Here is a 22096-nt window from a genome sequence, read left to right as displayed (position 1 = left end):
TATATCCCTATCCCTAATTAATTAGTATTTCTATTAAATTTATTTTATTTTATTTTTGTTTGGTCCTGCAGTATGATGCCTAGGCTGGTCTTGAACTTGTGGGTTCAAGTGATCCTTCCACCTCAGCCTCCCAAATAGGTGAGACTACACCATTGCACCCTGCCCTAGCATTTCTACTAAATTTGAATCCTATGTCTTTGTAGGATTTTTAAGCACTAGGTAAAATATTTCAGTTAAAAATAATATGCATTGTAAGAGACTGTTCAAAGCAATTATACTATAATCATGTTGTATTAATAGGACATCATTAAAATAATATTTTAGAAATAGAATGCTCATGAAATAGTTACCAAAAAAAGAATACTAAGTTTACATTCAGATAGACACACATAAGCACATACACAAACACATGACTAAAAATGCTAATAGTGGAAGGGAGAAGTTATGACTTGACCTTTCTGTGGGATTTGTTAACCACTCTTGGCTTTCCTGACACTACCATCTCCTGATTCTCCTTCTAACCTACACATTCATTTTTCAGTTTTTTTACTGAATCCTTTTCTTCTGCCTCTATTTCACATGGTGGTGCTCTTTGGGCTAGGTTTACATTCTCTTTTCCTAAGCTTTTATGTGCCAGTACTCTCCTATGCTTTGGATCCACATACAAGTTTCTGTTGGATATTCCACACATTAGAGCACACAAGTTAATACTGATTTTAATTCTTAAAGCAGATCTCATATGTTTATAACATTTGGGGATTGAATTTTTCAACATAAAGAGGATGAACCAAAATAGTAGTAAGAAAATGACTAAGGTATAAGGAATATAAACTGTAGAGCTTAAGAGCACAGTCTTTAGAATTGGATCAATACTCCTGCATTTTAGTGTTGGCTCTGTCACTTACAACCGTGTGACCACAGGTTGCTATAATATAGGCAAAAAAGGCTGTTAGTAAGATTTACAGACAAACACATTCCACAGGTACTCAACACCTCCAACATACCCTAAATTGACCCTTGCTTACTGATGTAGGCTAGGACAGATTTCATTTCCCAGTGGGTCAATCAAATCCTATACTCACTTCTATACCTGCAATTACATAATGTCTATATACAAGTGTGTCTCCCTCATTATAATGGGCTCGTTGAGAATCAGTTATTCATCTGAGTTCCCTATTTAATTGGTATTCTTAGCAGGTGGTATAGTGCCTAGCCTATAATGGAAACAACGATATCAAGTCTATCGTGAAGAGGCATACTCCATAATAACAAGTTCTTTTTTTATCTTATAGCGAACTACTTACTATAAGATGAATTCAGAAGGACAGGAACACTAAAATATATTCAGTTCCAGTGTGTAAGGTAAATCGTATATTATCTGCACTTCACTAATTTCTCACTTAAGCCCTAGGACTATGCTTGCTCCTCAGAGGAAAGAGCTTCCAAGCTGTTTCCTCCTCAGTGGCTTCCTTTCCCATCTCTCAGTGCACACAAATCTAGCCCTCTTCCTTCTTCCTGCCTCAGAATTCCCATTGTCAGAAATGAAAGTCCATTTTCTCTGATTCTGGGTTTGCCCCCTCCACCCCCACCCCCCAGCAAGCATCATGATTATGCTGTCATTTCCTTTGTGGGCTGTTGAGAGTCTATGGCCAAGACCTCAAGTCTATGCCTTGAGTTCTTTGGTATCCAGGATTTCCACCTAGCTCAGTATTTCTCAAACTTTTTTCATCACTACTCTCTCAAAGGAATTTTCTTAGACTTTTCTCCCTCAGATTATCCTGTTACCCTTGAAATTTTAGTACACACAAGTTAATACTGATTTTAATTCTTAAAGCAGATCTCATTTGTTTATAACATTTGGGGATTGAATTTTTCAACATAAAGCAAATGAACCAAAACAGGAGTATGAAAATGATTAAGATGTAAGGAATATAAACTGTAGAGCTTAAGAGCACAGTCTTTAGAATTGGACCAATACTCCTGCATTTTAGTGTTGGCTCTGTCACTTACAATTGTGTAACCAGTTTGCTATAAAAGGCTGTTAGTAGGATTAACAGACACACACATAGTGGCCTGCAAACATTTGTTAACTGCTCTTATGATGATCATCATCATCACATTCATGATTAGTAATTATTCAACTTGGACTATATTTAGGGGGCTCTTGGAGGGGTTGCTGTTGACTATCTATCTATACCCTCTGAAATACTGCTCTACTTTTGCCCTGTGGAACACTACAGGAAACAATAATACAACATTTGCTATTTTATTTACTGCAGGTTGTTATCTTTCACATTACTTGTTGCCTTTTTAGAAAGAATTACCAAGGGAGTTTACTTTATATATTAACGTGATAACAAAATTTGTTGTTTGCAAGCCATATTAAATCCTTTTTGGAACAGAACAGAGAATACATAAAAGCACTGGTGCTAGCTGGGTGCGATGGCACACACCTGTAATTCCAGTGGTTCAGAGGGCTGACAAAGGAAGATGGCTGATTGCCAGCCTCAGCAAAAGAGAGGTGCTGAGCAACTCAATGAGACCTTGTCTTTAAATAAAATACAAACTAGGGCTGGGGATGTGGCTCAGTGGTGGAGTGCCCTTGAATTCAACCCCCAGTACCAAAACAAAACAAAACAAAACAAAACAAAACAAAAAAACCTCAAAATAACAACCACAAAAAAACTTCACTGGGACTTAAAATTATTTTCTTACCGTTCATATCTTTCAGTTGAAATCTGCCTTTTCATAGTATCATAATCTGTTTGTAATTGTGTCACTTTAGATCGGAGCATGGCATTTTCCCGGCTTTGACTAGTTCTTAAAAATAAATTTAAAGATCACAGAAATAAAAAACAAAAGTTTCATTTTGTTGAGTCAAGTGCTATAGGTTTTTTTCTAAAATCAATAAACACAAATGGAGGCGATTCTTAAGGATAGGAAAATATAAGATCAAGACTTTTCTATAATAATTCTCTAAACTTCTAACACAAAGTTTTTTTTTTTTTTCATTTAGTTTACTTATCATTTACTGAGCTTCTAATATCTGTCAGGTACTGCAGTAAGTGCTGGAAAACAAATTTGAACAACACATAAACTATAACCCAAGACACAAAGTATCTTCATTGGCTCTTTCTTGCTTCTTGCCTCATGAAAAGATTTTAAACTTATTTTAAAAGCCATTCTTCTACTTGCACTCTGGATTTCCTCCCCTCTCCCAACAAACATGCCCAAAACTTTCCATCTAAAATGAGGTCATTATCAGTCTCCCCAACGGTAATCAATGCACTTACCAAGTGTCAAATCCCTTCTTTTTTGTCTTTTTCTCATCCATGGCTGAGACACAGACCCATCTTTCTGTCCCGACACACTCTTTCCTCCACTGACTCCTCTCTTTATTCCTCACATTTGGGCATTTACCTGAAGTTTACCCTCTCGCTCACTCTCACCAGGTACCACCTTGGCAGTGAAGATACCCAAGCCTACATTTCTAAACATAATCTCCCCTGAGCTACTCTTCTGAATTTCCAAAGCAGGAGACAAATACATCAAATGTTTTGGTTTTGTACCACCATTCACTCTCACACTTTACTCTTCTTCCCCCAAATTAAAAAAATTATATTTAACAAGTATTTTTCTCATCTAGGTTGATTTATGATACTTACACTTTGCTTTCTGAAAGGGTTAACTTCTCCTTAAGTAGCTGAATTTCTGTATCCTTCTCGTGGGAGGTTAAATGAGTATGAAATTCTTTATCTCTATTTGTAGCCAACAATGATTCAAGATTTTTAATCGTGTGTCTCTCACTTGACAGTTGTTTTTTTAACAGCTCTGATTCTGACTTCATATTTTCTAATTCTACCACAGCCTATGGAAAAGCAAAGATTAATTCAGTATAATTTTAGACTTTGAAAAATTATCTGACAATATAGCTCTGCAGAACTATTTACCCATCCTTTGCTTCATTTGGGGTATTGGTTAAATATTTTAAACCATTTTTTCAATTATAAGAACATCTCATTTTAAAATAATCTTTGCTACTCTAAGGACTTATTTAGTTAAAAGATATTCTCCAACCCTTAAGCAGTTCTCACTCATACTTCGTTGTCAAGAGAGGGTCTTTAACATAAAATCCTAAAATATACCTGCACCATCAGCATGAGGTCCTCTGATTTACCAAATATACTGACTACATAGTCAAACCAGTAGTGTCACTTTGAGAACCTGAAAACACACTATTAGATGAGTAAAAATTGAGAACACTCATGTTTGAAAACATATCCTAGGGTATTTAAAGTAACACCTTGGTTTGGAATGGGAAGTTTTAGCAAAGTAAATTTGTTAATTAAATGAAGACTTAAATGCCTTGAGATTTTTATCAGAAAAAATATTTCACTTAGGAAGCAATGAATTACTCAATCTTTTGTTGAAGTCTAACTTTAAACAAAGAAAAATTGGGATATGTTTCTAATCTATAGTGAGAAAATTCATAATCTCTAAGCACCCCTCTATTCCAAAACAGAGAACACCTAATTTGATTACCATGTTTGCCAAAGAAATCTTGGTAAAGAATCCTGGAGTCAACATTCTATTATCAGGTGGGTATGGTGGCTCACACCTATAATCCCCAGTAACTCAAGAGGCTGAGACAGGAGGATCACAAATTCAAGGCCAGCCTTACCAAGACCCTAAGCAATTTAGTGAGACCCTATCTCAAAAACAAAAAAAACCCAAAACAACATCCTGTCATCAAAAGTAACTGCTATAAAGGGGAACAAATATATTGGGTAGTAAATGGCAAAGTAAAACAACTAGAGTTAGCCAATCCCCAAAAAACAAATGCTGAATGTCTTCTTTGATATAAGGGGGGGGGGGGTGACTCAAAATGGGGTTGGGAGGGAGAGCAAGGGAGGAAGATTACCTCTAGATAGGGAATAGTGATGGGAGGAAATGGGAGGGTGAAGGGGAATAGCATGGATGGTGAAAGGAGACTCTCATCACTATACAAAATACATGTATGAAGATGTGAATTTGGTGTCAACATACCTGAAATATATAATATATAACCAGAGATATGATAAATTATGATATAATGGTGTATTAAGAATTATAATGCAAAAATAAATAAACAAATAAAGTAAAACAATTAGAATAGGACTCCAGAAAACAATGCGACAAGACAACTTCTCTTTAGTTCTTACCCTCTCCAAGTCAAGGCTTTTGGAATTCAATTGTTGGGTCATAACATCTTTGCCTGAATCAAGTTTAATGCAAAGTTCCCTAAGAGAAGACAAGTCACTTAATACTGCTGCTTTCTCATTTTCTTGATGTCTCAGCTCGTCTTCTAATCTAGACATGGCTTTTGCCATTGATGAGATTTGAGATTCATAAGCATGATGTGCATTTACGTGCTGAAGAAAGAAAACAAAATAGGCAAAAAAATTAACTCAGTAATTTAAAGGGACTGACTCTGTACAGCTACAACTTCACTTTAGAAAAATGTGAAAGCCAATTTTTGCATATTTTAAAACATTCCCAGGAAGCAGTCTGCTATTAAAAGATGGCCTATTTAATGCATAAAAGGAATGAAGTATAATTATTAATCATGATAACTAAGTACCTCATGTATGTATTTGGAAGGTGTAAATATGAAAATTATTATCAGGGTGTTGTAAATATCAGGGATTCTTATAACTTATATAAATTTTTCCTTTTTTGCTATAATATTGCCTTTTCCTCAAAAGTAACATATATACTTATCATTCCCCAAACATCAATGTGAAAAAACAGGTTTTACTTTAAAATTAAATACCTCAGAAAAAGAATGATTTTAATTCCTTTTTTAAAAATATTTTTTAGTTGTAGATGAACACAATATCTTTATTTTATTTATTTATTTTTATGTGGTGCTAAGAATCAAACCTAGTGTCTCACATGTGCTAGGCAAGAGCTCTACCACTGAGCCATAACTCCAGCCTCAATTCCTTCTGATTTAAATACATAATTTTATAAGATTTTAATAACTTTGAAATGACCAAAATTGAAATACTGATAAAACATTCTACCCAGAATAATCCACATTTTAAATTTCTCACAATTTAAATTTTAAATACAAACTAATTTTATGTTTTGGGAAGACTCCACATTTGAAAAATGATTTTAACAGATGTCACTGAAATGAATCAACATTAAAAATCTAATGTTATGCTATGAAGATTTAATAAATATCAATAGGTACAGAAAAGTAAACATTTGAATTTTCAAATATTAACACATTCAGTAAATAAAAATTTCCCCAAACAAGTCAAATATAAACACAAAAAGCCAATAAAAACAATGACAAAGAACAAAAGAAATATCTTCTGAGAAATTCTTTTGGGGGGCTGAAAAGCATTCCTTTAGTTACTATACTCTTCTTAATAGAACGTGTAGAGAAAGTATATTAGTTTCCTAGGGCTTCCACTATCAAATCATGGTAAACCAATTTATTCCCACACAGATCTGGAGGCCAGAAGTCCACATTTCATTTAATGGAGTTGACTCCTGGAGACTCTGAAGCAAAATTTGTTCATGCCTCTTTCCTAGCTTCTGGTGGTTGTGACGATACTTGGTGCACACTGCCTTGTAGACATTTCATCCCAAATCTCTACCTTTATCTTCATACAAAGTCGTCTGTGTTGTCTGTGTCCACATCTCTCTTATAAAGACAATAGTCATTTATTAGGTGACAACCTGCCCTAATGCAGCAATAATCTCACCTGAATTTGAATGTATTGCAAAGACCCTATTTCCAAATAAGGTCACATTTATAGGTACTGGGGGTTAGGAATTCATTGTATTCTGTGGTGGGATGAGGGGGGGAAACAGGGACCAGGGATTAAACTCAGGGGCACTCAACCACTGAGCCACATCCCCAGCCCTGTTTTTGTATTTTATTTAGAGATAGGGTCTCACTGAGTTGCTTAGCACCTCGCTTTTGCTGAGGCTGCTTTGAACTTGAGATCCTTCTGCCTCAGCCTTCAGAGTCACTGGGATTACAGGTATGCACCACCATATCTGGCTTCATTGTATCTTTTTGACAAACACAATCCTACCTACTCTCTGGCCCCCAAATTCATGTGCTTTTCATGTACAAAATATCTACTCCATTACAAAACAAAACAAAACAAAAACCCACAAAACATTCTAGCATCAATTTAAGTTCAAAATCTCATTGAGACATCATCTGAATCAGTTATGGGTGAGACTGAGTATGGTCCAACTTGGGGCAAAATTCCTCTCCATCTACACACTAATAGAAAATAAGTCATCTGTTTCCAAACTACAATGGTGGTACAGGTACAGAACAGATAGTCCTATTCCAAAAGGGGAAAGTATAGAAGGAATAAATCTAAAGTAAGCTTGGAACCATTACATTTCAATGTCCAATAATCACCATCTGTGGCTCTGATGTTCTTTTCTCTAGGTCTGCCAGAGCAGTCCCACCCTATTGGCCCTCAGGGGTGGTGGCCCTGCCCTCTGGAATTAAGGAGACAGTGGCCCCATCCCCTTGGTCAATGCCCACTAGATTTGTGGTCACAGCAGAAGACACACCAGCCTGTGTTGCCCTTGGCAGCTCTGCTGGGCTTTCAGCCATCCTTAAGAGTCATTTTTCCTTTTCTTTCTTTTTTTTCTTTTTGTACTAGGGATTGAATCCAGGTGCACTTAAACACTGAGCCACATCCCCAGCCCTTTTAATATTTTATTTAGAGACAGGGTCTTGCTAAATTGCTTAAGGCCTTGCTAAGTCACTAAGGCTGGCTTTGAACTTGTGATCTTCCTGCCTCAGCCTCCTAAGCCACTGGGATTACAGGCATGTACTATCTCACCCAGCTGATTCTTCCCTTTTCTTAAAGGTGAACATATGTTTGCAGCCATTTTATATCAGTGAGATCCCAGAAGTCCAATAGCCTTTCTTAATTTTATTCCATTTCTGACCTTTTCAAAGCTGGTAACATTTCTGTTGAGATTACTGAGTCACATACCTACTTTCTCCATCAAAATTTTTGTCTAGCCACACTCTTGATCCTTTCTCCAGAGAATACTTACCTGGACAGCCTAAGCATTATTTCAAAATCATCAAGCTTTGGTTCCTTTTTTGCTTAGTAGTTCCTTCTTCAATTTCTACTTTTCCTGTCACATTTTACTGTAAGCAGCAAGGAAAAATTAGGTAGCCCCTTCCATACTTTGCTTGGAAATCTCCTCAGTTAAATGTCCAAGTTCAATACTTCTAAGTTTGATTTCCTTCCCAATAGTAAACCATAAGTTTGTCAAGTTCTCTGCCACTTTATAACAAGATTCACCTCTTTTTCAGAATCTAATAACATCTTCCTTAATTCAATTTAACCTTCATGTATTCTATAAACATAAGTTCTCACCAGAGCTGCCTTTAATGTCCATATTCTTCAAGACAATCTAAGCTTTTTCTGTTAAGTACCTCAAAACTCTTTCAGTCTCTACCCATTACTCAATCCCAGAGCTACTTTCATACTTTTAGATGTTATAGCAGCGATCTATTTCCTGGCACCAAAATCTGTATTTGTTTCCTAGGACTTCTTTAATTGCTACAAACGGAGTGACTTTTAACAACAGAAATGTATTCTCTTATAGTTCTAGAAGCTGGTAGTCCAAAATTCAGGTGTAGGCAGAGTTGGTTCAGTATGGAGACTCTGAAGCAGTATATGCTCCATGTCAGTCTCCTAGGTTCTAGTGGATACTGGCAATTCTTAGTATTAACTTGGAGATGTATCACTCCAATCTCCTCACATCTGCCTTCACATGTCCAAATCTCCCTTATTTTATAAGGACACTGGTCCTTGGTTAAGCTTCTAATCTGGTCTAGTATGACTTCCTTTTAACTTGATTATATCTGCAAATATATTATTTCCAGGTAAGAGACTGGGATTTAGGAATTAAACATGCCTTTTAGACATTTTAACCCTATCCTTTACAGAGAGCTATCCTTTCTCCTGAAATAAGAAAACTTTAAAAACTATATCAACAAAACAAAATATAAACTAGTCTACATTTATCTAACTCAAGAGTCCTTGTAGTTTAAATAAATCCAAAATTTTATTATCAGATTTTTGTCTGTTTTTATTTTGGGGGTGGGGGTGGGGAGTGCAGTACTGGCGATTGAAACTAGGGCCTCAAACATGCTAGGCAAGCACTCTACCATTGAGATACACCCCCAGTCCTTTTAGTTTTGTTTTGACATGGTACCTTGCTACATTGCCTAGGTTAGCCTCAAACTCAATCCCTCTGCTCAACTTCTTAAGTAGCTGGGATTACAAGTGTATGTGACCATGCCTACCTGACTTAGACTGTCTTTATGACAAAAGTTTATTTAAATCTACATGCAAGAATGATGTTGGATGTATACCATATATCATATACAAAAATTAACTCAAAATGGATCAAAGACCTAAACTTAAGATCTAAAGCTGTAAAATTCTTTGAAGAAAAATTAAGGGAAAAGCCTTATATATGACATGGAATTCAGGAATGATTTCTTGGACATGACACCAAAATTATAAGCAACAAACGATAAGTATAGTCAAGCCCAGTGGTACATGTGTATAATCCCAGGTACACAGGAGGCAGAAGGATCACAAGTTCAAGTTCAGTCTCAGCAATGTAGCAAGAATGTCTCTTTTTTTTTTAATATAAAAAATAAAATATAAAGAGCTAGGGATGTAACTCTGTGGTAGAATGATCCTGGGTTCAATTCCCAATACTGCAATAAATAAATAAGGAAGAAAGGAAAGGAAGGAAGGAAGGAGAAAGGGAGGAGGAAATGGGAAAAAATAGATAAATTGAACTTCATCAAAATTAAAGTCTTTTAGGCAACAAAAAGTCAGATAAAGGATATAAATGTAAAATCTGAAACTATGAAACTACTAGAAGAAAACAGAAAAAAAACATTAGTTGTTGGTTTAGGCAAAGATTTCTTAGATAACTAGACCCCCTAAAATACAGGCAAACAAAGTAAAATTAGACAAACAGAAAATAATATCAAACTAAGAAGTTTTTACAGAGCAAAACAACCAACCGAGTGAAGAGACAATTTGAAGAAAGGGAGAAAGTATTTTCAAACTATCCTTCTGACAAGTGATTAATATCCAGAATATATGAGGAATCAAACACTCAATAGTAAGAAAAGAAAACGAAAAAATAACAACAAAAAATGGGGCTGGGGTTGTAGCTCAGTGGTAGAGCACGTGCCTGGCATGCGTGAGGCACTGGGTTTATCCTCAGCACCACATAAAAATAAATAAATAAAATAAAGGTATTGTGTCCATCTATAACTAAAAATATTCTTTAAAAAAATCCACCTAAATAATTACATTTAAAAATGGACAAAAGATCTAAACATGTATTTTTCAAGAAAACTTACACTCAGCCCATAGTATATGAAAAAATGACTATTACCAAAGAGACAAAAAAACAAAAACAAAAACAAAAACACATCGTGGTGGTGAGGATATAGAGAAAGGGGAACTTATAACTGTTGATGGGAATATAAGTAAGTACAGACATTATGGAAAATAAAATGAAGGTTCCTCAAAAAACTGAAAACAGAACTACTATATGATCCAATAATCCCACTACTGGGAAAATATCAAAAGGAAAATTAAATCATTACATCAAAGAAATATTTGTAAACCCATATTTATTATAGCACTATTCATAATAACCAAGATATGGAATCAACAGAGCATCCATTGATGGATAAATCAATTATATATATACACACACACACATATATATATGTATAAATAATAATTTTCAGTCATAGAAAAGTTTGAAACCCTCTCATTTGCAGCAATATGGATGGAACTGGAGAAAATTATATTAAATGAAATCGCTAGGTACAGAAAGACAAATACCACATGTTTTCACTCATTGGTAAAAATTTAAGAAGTTGATCCCATCGAAGTAAATAAAACAGTGATCGCTAGATGCTAGGAAGGATAGAAGAAGAGAGAAAGGTTGGATAATGGATATCAAAATACTAGAAGATAGGAGGAATTGGTTCTAATATTCTATAGTACACAGGGTGATTATAATAATCTATAGCAATTATTTTATATTTTAAAATAATTAGAGAAGAAATGGTTCCAACAGAAATGATAATATTTCAGGAGATAGAAATACCAATTACCCTGATTTGATCATTGTATACATGTATCCAATTATCATCTTGCACCCCCTAAACAGGTAAGTCATTAAAAAACCAACCTATCAATGAAGTAAAAAATAACCAAAAAGAAATATCTGCAAATCACATATTTCGTAATCACATATTTCTTCAAAATATATAAAGGACGCCTCTAAGTCAACAAGAATAAAAACTGATTTAAAAATGGACAAATATTTAAATAGGCATTTCTCCAAAGACATACAAATGGTCAGTAAGCACACGAAAAGACGCTCAATAAGACAATATAGGGCTGTGGGTGTAGCTCAGAGATAGAGTGCTTGCACAGATGCATGAGACCCTGAGCTCAATCCTCAGCACTTAAAGAAAAAAAAAAAATGCAAATCAAAACCACAACGAAATATAGCTTCACTCTTATTAGGATGACTATTTTATCCAAAAAATTTTAAAAAGAAAGAAAATAATAAGTATTAGAATGGATAAATTAGAATCCTAGTACTGCTGGTAGAAATGAAAAATGTTGTAGCCTTATGGAAAACCCTTGGTTGTTCCTTAACAGGTAAACATAAAATTATCATATGATCCAGCAATTCTACTTCTGAGTATATATAGTATTATGTAAAAATGTGGATGTGTAACCGATCTGAGTATATACCCAAAAGAATTAAAAGAAAGAATTTAAACAGATATTTGTAAACCCATTCAGGCTTAAAATGAAGTGAAATTCTGATACCATGCTACCACATGGATGATTTTGTGATAAAGTAAATATCAAGGCTAAGTGGAATAAGCTAGGAACAAAAGGACAAATACATCATTACACTTACACAAGGGACCTAAAATGTTGTCAAATTCATACAAACAGAGAGGAGAATGGTAGCTGCCAGGGGCTGAGGGTAGGGAATAATGGGGGATTAGTGTTTTATGGGTACAGAGTTTCAGTCGGAGAAGGGGAGACAGATGATGATGACAGGTGTACAAATCTGTGAATGTACTTTAATGCCATAAAACTATACATTTAAAAATGGTTAAAATGGCTGGGTTTGATGGTCCATACCTGTAAACCCAGTGACTCTAGAGGCTGAGGCAGGAGGACTGCAATTTCAAAATCAATCTCAGCAACTTAGTAAGGCCCTAAGCAACTTAAAGAGACCCTGTCTCAATATAAAAAATAAAAAGGGCTGGGGATATGGCTCAATAGTTAAGAGCCCCTGGGTTCAATCCCTGGTACCCCCACCCCCCAAAAAAAGGTTGAAATGGTGAATTTGACATTATCATCTTTTACTATAGTAAAAAAAGTAATGGGGTTCCTATGAAAGTTATCAGAATTAATGACAAATATTTATAACCTCACCTTAATAAAGTATCTTTGAATGTTTTGTTTTACTAAATAATGCTTTTACTAGACCAATGAATGTTATTACCTCCTGAATTTCTTTTTCTAGTAGCTCGACTCTTTCTCGAAGGTGTCTCCTTTCTGTATCAATAGAGAGAAGTTCCAGTCGAACTGAGCTGCTTTCTCCTTCTGCTTGATGGGCTTTGACTTCCCAGTCTTCAGCACGGCTATGAAGCATCTGAAATCTATCTAACAAATCTTGATTTTCTTGTTCCTGTTTTAAGCATAATTGTTTCTAAATTAGTTAACTGTCACTAATTGGAACACACATACACACTAGGAATTCTGTTCTAAATTTGGGAGCATCAGATATCAAAATCTATGGGAAAATATAAAAAGATGGTAAGATCTTAACTCTCAACTGTTTAACAAATAATAGTATGGACAAAACAGACAAACATGAAAAAGTTTTTAAAAAAATCAGTGTGAAATCCAACATAAACAATGTTTTTCACCTTAGCAGCCATTAAACTCTCACATCGTGACACCTCAGTTATATAATTATGCACTCTACTCTTCATTTCTTCCTTTTCTTGCATTGCTGCTTCCAATTCCAATGAGATTGCCTATAAATCAGAAATTGAAGACAAATCTAAAGTGAACACAGTACCAAATGAGTTCTATTTATATTCAAATAGTTTCTTTGGAATAAGAGTACAGGGCAAAAGTAATTGTCACATATATTTCCTGGCTGATTTTGGATGTAAGAAACACCAATTTTTTTAAAAAATATTTTTTTCAGGGGCTGGGGATGTGGCTCAAGCGGTAGCACGCTTGCCTGGCATGCGTGCAGCACGGGGTTTGATCCTCACCACCACATACAAAGATGTTGTGTCCGCCAATAACTAAAATAAATAAATATTTAAAAAAAAATTCTTTTTCAGTTGAAGATGAACACAATACCTTTATTTATTTATCTTTAGGTGGTGCTCAGAGCCTCACACATGCTAGGAGAGCGCTGTAACACTGAGCCACAAACCCCGCCCAGAAACACCAAATTTTACCACACATCTCTCATAACATTCCTCACCATGTAATCTGACTTTTACACTAAGGGCTAGTTATGGTTAGAGCTTGACCTTTTTAAGAAATTCATAATTCTTATAAATGAATACACAAACAATATAACTCCACATCATATATGACCATAATAATTATAACAAGTTATAATTACTCTATGTATGCATAATGTGTCAAAATATACTCTACTACCATGTATATCTAGAAAGAACAATTACAACAAGACCAACTAAAAAAAAAAAAAAACGAAATTCATATATCAGCAATATGCTTTATAATACTGAAAGTAATTTAAAAAATTTTTTTAGTTGTAGATGGAAACAATATATTTATTTATTTATTTTTATGTAGTGCTGAGGATCAAACCCAGTGCCTCACACATGCAAAGCAGGCACTCTACCACTGAGCCACAGCCCCCTGAAAGTAATTTTTAAAAAACAAGAGTATTTAAAACAGGAAATCATTGGTCTCTTTGTATAATCTTTTAATAAACCAGCAATAATAAAAATTCTCTCAGCACTTGACATTTTAAAATACTCATTAGTTTATTTTTAATCTATTTATTTATTTATTTTAGAAAAGAGAGAGCCTCGCTATGTTGTTTAGGCTGGTGTTGAACTTCTGGGCTTAACTGATTCTCTTGCCTCAGTCCCCTGATTAAGAGAGACTACAAGCAAGTGCCATCATGGCAGGGTAAACTACATTTTTTTATTAGCCTGATAGATGAAATTCTCCTTAAAAAATTACCTATGTTGCTTTACTATTTAGCAAACAACAAATAGGTACTTTGAAACCACCAACATTTATGCACTGTGTGTTCATACTTGGTTTTCTCTTGCCATTGTACTCAGATCATCTTGTAATCGTCTGTTTTCCTTAAAAGCTATTTCTCTAGCTCTTCCCACTTCATCAAGTTCTTTGTGACATGCATCAACCTGGCGTCGAAGGCTGCTTATCTCCCTTTCTCGATTAGTCAATGCTTCCTTTAGCTGGCTGTTAAATGAGGAAATAATGAAGCTTTTTAGAAAAATTGTAGTTCATTTAAAAGAAAACTACTGTAATCTGAATTAAATATTCTAAGAATATAGGAAACTAGACTGCTTCATTAAGATACTGATTAAGTAAAGCAGGTATTTTAGATCTCTACCAGTCATATCTGCAAATAAATCCACAAAACAGATTTATTATTCCAAAAACCAAGTAAATACAGAACCAAAGCGTTTACTCTTAAGTGTTAAGAACCAAACATAAGAGATTCAATTGGCAAATATCTATTACTCTTCCACTATTTTTTTTTTAAGTTGTAAGTAGACATGATACCTTTATTTTTATTTATTTATATGTGGTGCTAAGGATTGAACCCAGGGCCTCACACGTGCTAGACAAGTGCTCTACTGCTGAGCCACAACCCCAGCCCTACTCTCCCACTATTACATAAAATTAAAGGTATGTAAAATAAATATACTGAGTGACTTGACTTTAAGCCCCTTTTACTCTTTCTGGGGAGACCAGACATAAAATGTAAATTCTGTCACTGTTCAAGATAAATTTAGATAGAGAAAAAATTCAAAATTAATACTAAAATTCAAAATTGATACTAAAGTAATCAACATTTAAAAATTTTTAAATGGCAATGAATTGTAATGAATAGAGACTGAACAAGGTAATTATAGTAAAAACAGAGAGTTAAGTAGGGAATATTAAAGAATAATTAATAAGATACAAATGTTTAAATGGATGACAGGAAGAAATAATTAAAGAGGATAACATTCTCAAGCAGGAGACTGAGAAAATGATGCCACTGGCAAAAAATGGGGGAAATTATCTTATTGCTGATGGCTACTAAATAGATAAAAACTATTCACCAAAAATTTCTTAAAAAGCTGGGTGTCACCTGATTAATTACTTACTTCTTGGATAATTCATACTCTGAGATAGTTTTCTTCATCTGAGCAATAGCTTTCTCCTACAGAAATTGTAAAAATATATAAGATTCTAAATCATTTATATAGAAATGTTTTTAGCTAGATTCATATAATTTGTCACATTTATATAGTTAAGTACATAGTTCAATTATATGAATTATGCATAAAATGTGTAATCATGTGATTCTGCAATCTGTATACGGGGTAAAAATGGGAGTTCATAACCCACTTGAATCAAATTTATAAAATATGATATGTCAAGAACTATGTAATGTTTTGAACAACCAATAATAAAAATTTAAAAAAAATTATGCATAAAAGAGAAAGTTCCAAGTAAACATATTTCCATGTCTCAATTATACTTCACATATTGGCATGTTTCTTCCCACCCTAGGAACTTGAATGGTTTCTTTAAAAAGTTTGCTTAATAATATCTGATAAAATCACATTCTAACAATAGATAAAATCATATTTTGAAGATCCAAATTACTGAGATAAAATGCCCTGGGTCTTGAGATAAGAACTATGTATGAATCTGAAACAGAATAAGATAATCCTCTCTATTCAGATATTGGAAAATGATATTTAACAGTTATATACTTTATTTTCTAGGTTTTCTTGCAAGTCTGCAAGCTTTTCTGTCTTCTCATCTACAGTCTCCTGAAGAAAGTCTTTTTCTTTATCAATAACACCAATGGTCTTTTTCATTACATGAGCTGCCTCATTCTGTGAAGTCATCTTAAGGTTTAGTTCATCTATAAATGAAAAGAAATGTTTGTTAGACAAAGTAAATCATGATTAGCAAAGACAAAATTTAAATCACTTACTTATTTTTCCCTCCAGTATTTTAATCTGTTCTTGGGCTGATTCAAGTTCATCTCTTTTTAAGGAAAGTCGGCGCTGATACTCATCAAGTGACCGCTGTAGCTGGTCATTTACTATCCTAAAGAAGCAGTAGACAAAAACAAATGGTATTCTTTATCTCTCTCAAAAATGATTTTTTAAAATGAGATGTCTTAAAAATAGTTTTTCTTATTTTTAAGTTTCTTTTATTCATTTTAAAGCTCTTCCAGTATAATCAATGGCCTTATATTATTTCTTGCTGTCCACCATTCTTCTCCAAAAATAATACAAAAATCAAATTAATTGTATACTCTTTTCTAGAGTCTTCTTGGTAGTTTTTAAAGATCTCAGTTTCCTAATATCAACACCCTCTCCCTTAAAATCTATTTCCAATAGTGGAGGCACACACACAAAAAAAGGTGCTGTTCTTACAGTATGGCCTAGCTAGCACTTCAGACAGAGTATGCTCCATGAATCCTGACCATCCTGACTAGTGTGAGCTTCTACTTTTTGGATGGCTAGTCAATGGAGGTCATAGTAAATAGGGAAAGCAGGCATTCTTTATAGTGCAATAGGAATTTAAGACTAAAGACTGGTTTCAGGGAGCAAAAGAAAGGATGCCTAGAAGATATCTCAATAAAGACAATTTCAAAGGTGTCTATTATTGATCAGTAATTATTTTTCGGAAATAATATCCCTAGAAACTCAACAGCAAAAATTTGCTCTCTTGGCAAATCTCAGAATGCTCTTAGCCATGGCCTGGGAGTTTTACTCTGCCTGGCTGGAAAGACACATCTGTTACCCCAGGTATATGTCAGGAATAGGCGTCTTTAGAGGATAAAATAGAGAAGAAGATACTAAGGGTTGCTTAGCTTAGAACTGCCTAATGGTGGAGGCTTGGATTGTACACCTCTAGTAAAATAGGACAACAAAAAAAATTTACTAGCAATACTGAGAAGTATTATGTAAAATAAAAGAGATTATGCTAACTTTTCTATTAGCAAGTTAATCATGACCCAGAAATAGGGAGGAGCTGGGTGCAATGGTGCATTCCTATAATTCCAGCGGCTCTAGAGGCTGAAACAGGATGATTGAGAGTTCAAAGCCAGCCTCAGCAACAGTGAGGCGCTGAGCAACTAGGTGAGTACCAGTAACCCCGCCTCCACAAAAAATAAGAAGGAAAGTTACTTAGAACTGTACAACCAAACCAAACCATGTCAGAAAGTTACTAGGTTCAAGCAGAAAGACTTCATAAAATTATAAAATTAGATCCAGGTGGCTAATCAAGATCTTCCTTTTCATTATGTGGGATATAACAACACAAGGCGATACTATCCAAGTTTTACAGAAACAACTAATAACTTGCCCAAGGTCACAAAGCCAGTAAAGGCAAAGAAAAGATGCAAATCTAGGCTAATCTAACATGACATCAATGTTCTTCTACTATATCCTATTGCTTCAATATGCAGAATATAGGGAGACAAATCCTCTACATGGGAAAAGTCTGTCAGAAAGCCATACAAAGACCTTTCAAAAATAAAAATGGGCGGTGGGTGTTGGGGTTGTGGTTCAGTGGTAGCGTACTTGTCCAGCATTTGTGGGGCACTGGGTTCAATTCTTAGTAGCAAATATAAATAAATAAAATAAAGGTCCATCAACATCTAAAAAAAATAAAATAAAATGGCCCCCAGAGTTCCATCCTTAATAAAGGATGCCAAGTGAGTGACTGTGCTTGAAATTCTAGGCAAAAATGTAATAATCTCTTTGCATTTAATTTCATAGGTAGGGTAATTTGCTGATGAAAAGCAGAGTTGATAAAGGAAAGCAAGATAACAAACGTCTTGATTAATATTCACATAAAGGAAGCCCTTGGGAGAATAATAGCTTTGCTTTTTTATATTCTCATGTAGAAAGAAAAATAGACAACAAATAGATAAATAAATAGATAAAATAGACTGTATACCAGATCCTAGAAGTAACTTCTGACTGAACTTAGTACTAAGATAAAGGTCTTCGTAATGAAAGAACTGAGGCAGAAAGTTCCTAAGAAAGAATACCTTAGTGATTGCCATATTATTTGTTCATAAGGGTGCCTGTTTCCCAGAAGTCTATGGTTATAGCCCAACACTCAATGAGAAAGATTATTACTAAGTATTGCCTCTTGGTATACCAGAGAGGGAAGAGGGATTAGCTTTTTTTTTTTTTTTTTAATTTTAGGCTTCTGCAAGGGGATGATAACTGGTGGCCGTAGTTCCCTTAGTTCTTTCAATTCTAGTTTCACAAGCTCAGCTATCCCATTAAGAGCCCTGCTCATCTTTCTGTCTTGGAAGAACATTGGGAATACTCAGAAGAGTTTCTTGACATCCAAGATAATCTATGAGCCTTCTTTCCCTTATCTAAAATGATATTTAATTCCCTTAGCAAATAAACACTTTTCAAAGGAGACCTGTTACATTGGCTTTCCAAATGTATCTAAACAAATCTTAGTAAAACATATCTGTTGGTATAACTTTATGTCTGATTAGAGTTTATGGACTGTTTTCAGGAAAATTTGCTATACCATTTATTTGACTGGATAACTGCATAGCTTGCTATTTATTTATTTGCAGTACTGGGGATTGAACCCAGGTCCTTGCACATGTAGGCAAGTACTCTAACACTAAGCTATAATTTCAGACCTTTGAGATAAGGTCTTGCTAAGTTGCCAAGATGACCCTGAACTTTCGATCTCCTGCTTCAGCCTCCCATGTGTGCACCATCATGGCTGACAACTTTCAGGTTTTGAACATGCAAAGATAAAAAGCTAAGGTAAATTGAAAAAAGCACTATTTAGTTGTAAGGATCAAGGATATTTGCCAAGGGGTTAAGAAGTTAGTTGTCTAACTAGGCTAGGAATAATTTATCCTTGAGTAGGATTGACAAACTACAGTCTGCTATTTATTTTTGGAAGAACTAAGATGCACAAATGGGTTTATAAATGCTTAAGTAATTGAAGAATACTGACTCTCTATTTGTAGAAAATTTGCTAACTTTGGTTCTAGAGCTTGGCTAGCAAGCTCTGAGGAGGCAGTAGGCATCTTTCCTATGTATAGAAATGTTCCCTATTAATAGCGTTATGGAGTTTTGATAAAATACCACATCTCATTAAATACTGCAATTTGAGGGGGACAACAGTCATCTGTTTAATTTTGAAGAGTGGGAATGAATAAAATTCCTTATTCATTCATTCATTTAGTGGTATTGGGGACTGAACCCAGGAATATTCTACCATTGAACTGTATCTCCAGCCCTTTTTATTTTCCATTTTAAAGACATAGTCTCACTACATTGTTCAGGCTGGTCTTGAACATGCCATCCTTCTGCCTTAGCTTCCTAAGTAGCTGGGATTATAGGTGTGCATCACTATGCCCAGCTAAAAGTGGGATTTTATAGTATATCCTCTGATTTACCCCAACAGCTAGACAAAAGGCATTTTATTTGGACAACTAAGAGACTGTGCCTGATAAAGAAAATCCTGTTTGGTGACACCTTAATTTGGTGGGGAAAAAAATTCCTATTAAGGAAAAGAGAGGTTGATGTGATTAAAAGAGCAGCAAGAGTGCCCTTCTCTATTAAACATATAAAAAATGGCACAAGGTTTGGACAACATGCCCTTGTTTTTATAGGTATAATGGTTTGTACTGAGTTTAGTTTTGTATTTGGAACTAACAGCTTGAACTCATGGTTCTAATAATGCTTACTAATGTGGAGAATGTGAATGGCACAATAGCCTCAAAGATATGTCATAGTTTTCTGTCAGAGCAAAATGAAGTTATAAAATAATGTGATATCCCCAGATTATATAAGGTAGAGAGAAAAATTCTCAGTCCCCTCCTGTGGCACATTGATTAGATTACCCCTAAGAAAGGAAACAGGCAGACTGCATCCAAGAAAAAGGATTTTAGTCTAAGAACAAAAACCCCAAAGGAGCTACAGACTAGGGTGTTCAAGAGAGGGTACTGAAAGCTCTACCTTCTGAACTTTCTGTGAGAAAAGAAAAGGGGTGTCGCTACAATCAGAAGGAAAAGCAAAATGGATTAAATGTCAGATCCTGTCAGATGGATACAGAGTGAAAAGGATATACTAATAATTCTGAGAGACAAACACACAACATGATATTTGTATTTCGGAGATTAAGACAGACACGAACCAGAAGAGGAGCTGGGCCATTCAGGTGTCCTTCATAGAATATAGGTAGTGCTTGCAAAAAGAGAATGAAGCAAAAAGTAGTATATGCATTAGTTTTTTCTAAAGTCAACCTTATAAAGACTGCAGTCAATCAGTAAAAGAGCAAAATGAAGATGCTCTAAATAAGTGGCAAATAGTATTCCTTAACTGACCAGGTAACCAGTTCTTGGACTTATTTCCTTAAGCTATTTCATATATCAGGGAACCCTATGAACAATAGTCTCAGGTTTTTCTTTTCCTAATTATTCCTTTGATTCTCACCTTTGCTCTGTTTTTTCCACTATATACTTCTGTGATTCTTGGTTTTTGTATATTGGATCTGTGTCTTTAAAAAAAAAAAGTTGTCCCCACCACCTCATCCTTTCTTTCGTCCTGTGTTCTGGGTAAATTTCTTGAATCTATTTTCTATTTCAGCTCATTTTCTGCAACAGTCAATACACTATTTAGTAATCCTTCAGTTTTATCTTGTCAATCTTTTTTAAAATCATGACTAAAATCCTTTCTGATCAAGTTGTTATTGGTTTATATCTGTAAAACTGATTTAGTTTTACAGGTGTAATGATTTTAAGATCTGTTCCTGATCCTTATTATAGACAGATTTATATATAGTTATATATAGTTTATAGACAGATTTCCTGACTCTTCAGAGTAATGCCTTGCTGACCTTCAACATCTTTCTACTTATGGAAGTTACCCAATCCAGACAAAAAACTAAAATTTGTTTTAGTTTCCCTGAACCTTCTGTGTTAAAAATTGAGTAACTGCTGACAAGCTACATATTCTGCATTATCTTCTTTTTTGTTAGCCTTTATTTTATTTTATTTTTTTTAATTTGGTACTGAGGATCGAACCCTGGGTCTCACCATGCTAGGCGAGCAGCATTCTACCACTGAGCCACAACCCCAGTCCTATTTTATCTTCTTTTTATAACTGTATAAGTCATTAGGTCTTTTGGTTTTACGTACGAAACATTTCTTAGATACAAAGCCTCTGTTCTCCAAGTTCATTGCCAGGTTTCAGTCTAGACCTTTGGTGTCCACTGTATGCCATCAAGTCTCTAAGACTTCAAATCCATGTTCCATATTTCTACCAGAGTTAGCTTTCTAAGAAGCATGCTACTCACGTACACTCTCCTTCGTTAAAGATGTCTGCTTTTTAGTCAGAAAGGGTTCAAAATAGAAGATACATATTCAGATTTTACATTTACTTCCTTGAAAGAGGCAAGAAAAAGAAGGAAAATGGCATAGGTAGCAAAAAATTCTATCCTTTTCAGCAGTCCTACCCTACAGATTCAAAAACTTGTTTACAATCATATTAATTTATAAACATTAAAAAAAAATACAGATACCCATCTGGAGGCAGTTGCTCATGCCCCTAATCCCAGTGGCTCAGAGAGAGAAAGATTGTTAAATTCCAGGTCAGCCTCAGCAATTTAGTGAGGTCATATGCAACTTAGTGAGATCCTATCTAAAAATGAAAAAATAA

At 34.7% G+C, this 22096-nt stretch overlaps 1 protein-coding gene across 2 annotated transcripts in view; it reads right to left on the bottom strand.

Moving 5' to 3' along the window:
* Cep135 (centrosomal protein 135) overlaps positions 1–22096 on the bottom strand; it is a 72366-nt gene that overhangs the window by 5189 nt on the left and 45081 nt on the right. For both annotated transcript variants that reach the window (XM_076864124.2, XM_076864123.2), the window contains exons 16-24: positions 16369–16484; positions 16142–16296; positions 15527–15582; positions 14441–14609; positions 13052–13162; positions 12625–12810; positions 5202–5411; positions 3666–3868; positions 2716–2820 (exon numbers count right to left, since the gene is read on the bottom strand). In XM_076864124.2, coding sequence (XP_076720239.2) covers positions 2716–2820; positions 3666–3868; positions 5202–5411; positions 12625–12810; positions 13052–13162; positions 14441–14609; positions 15527–15582; positions 16142–16296; positions 16369–16484 — 1311 coding nt within the window. The remainder of the gene's footprint in view (positions 1–2715; positions 2821–3665; positions 3869–5201; positions 5412–12624; positions 12811–13051; positions 13163–14440; positions 14610–15526; positions 15583–16141; positions 16297–16368; positions 16485–22096) is intronic.

This window comes from Callospermophilus lateralis, chromosome 8 (assembly GCF_048772815.1).
Source record: "Callospermophilus lateralis isolate mCalLat2 chromosome 8, mCalLat2.hap1, whole genome shotgun sequence".
Taxonomy (NCBI): Eukaryota; Metazoa; Chordata; class Mammalia; order Rodentia; family Sciuridae; genus Callospermophilus; species Callospermophilus lateralis.
Note: the sequence above shows the minus strand (reverse complement) of the source record. Positions and strands in the feature narration are given on the sequence as shown.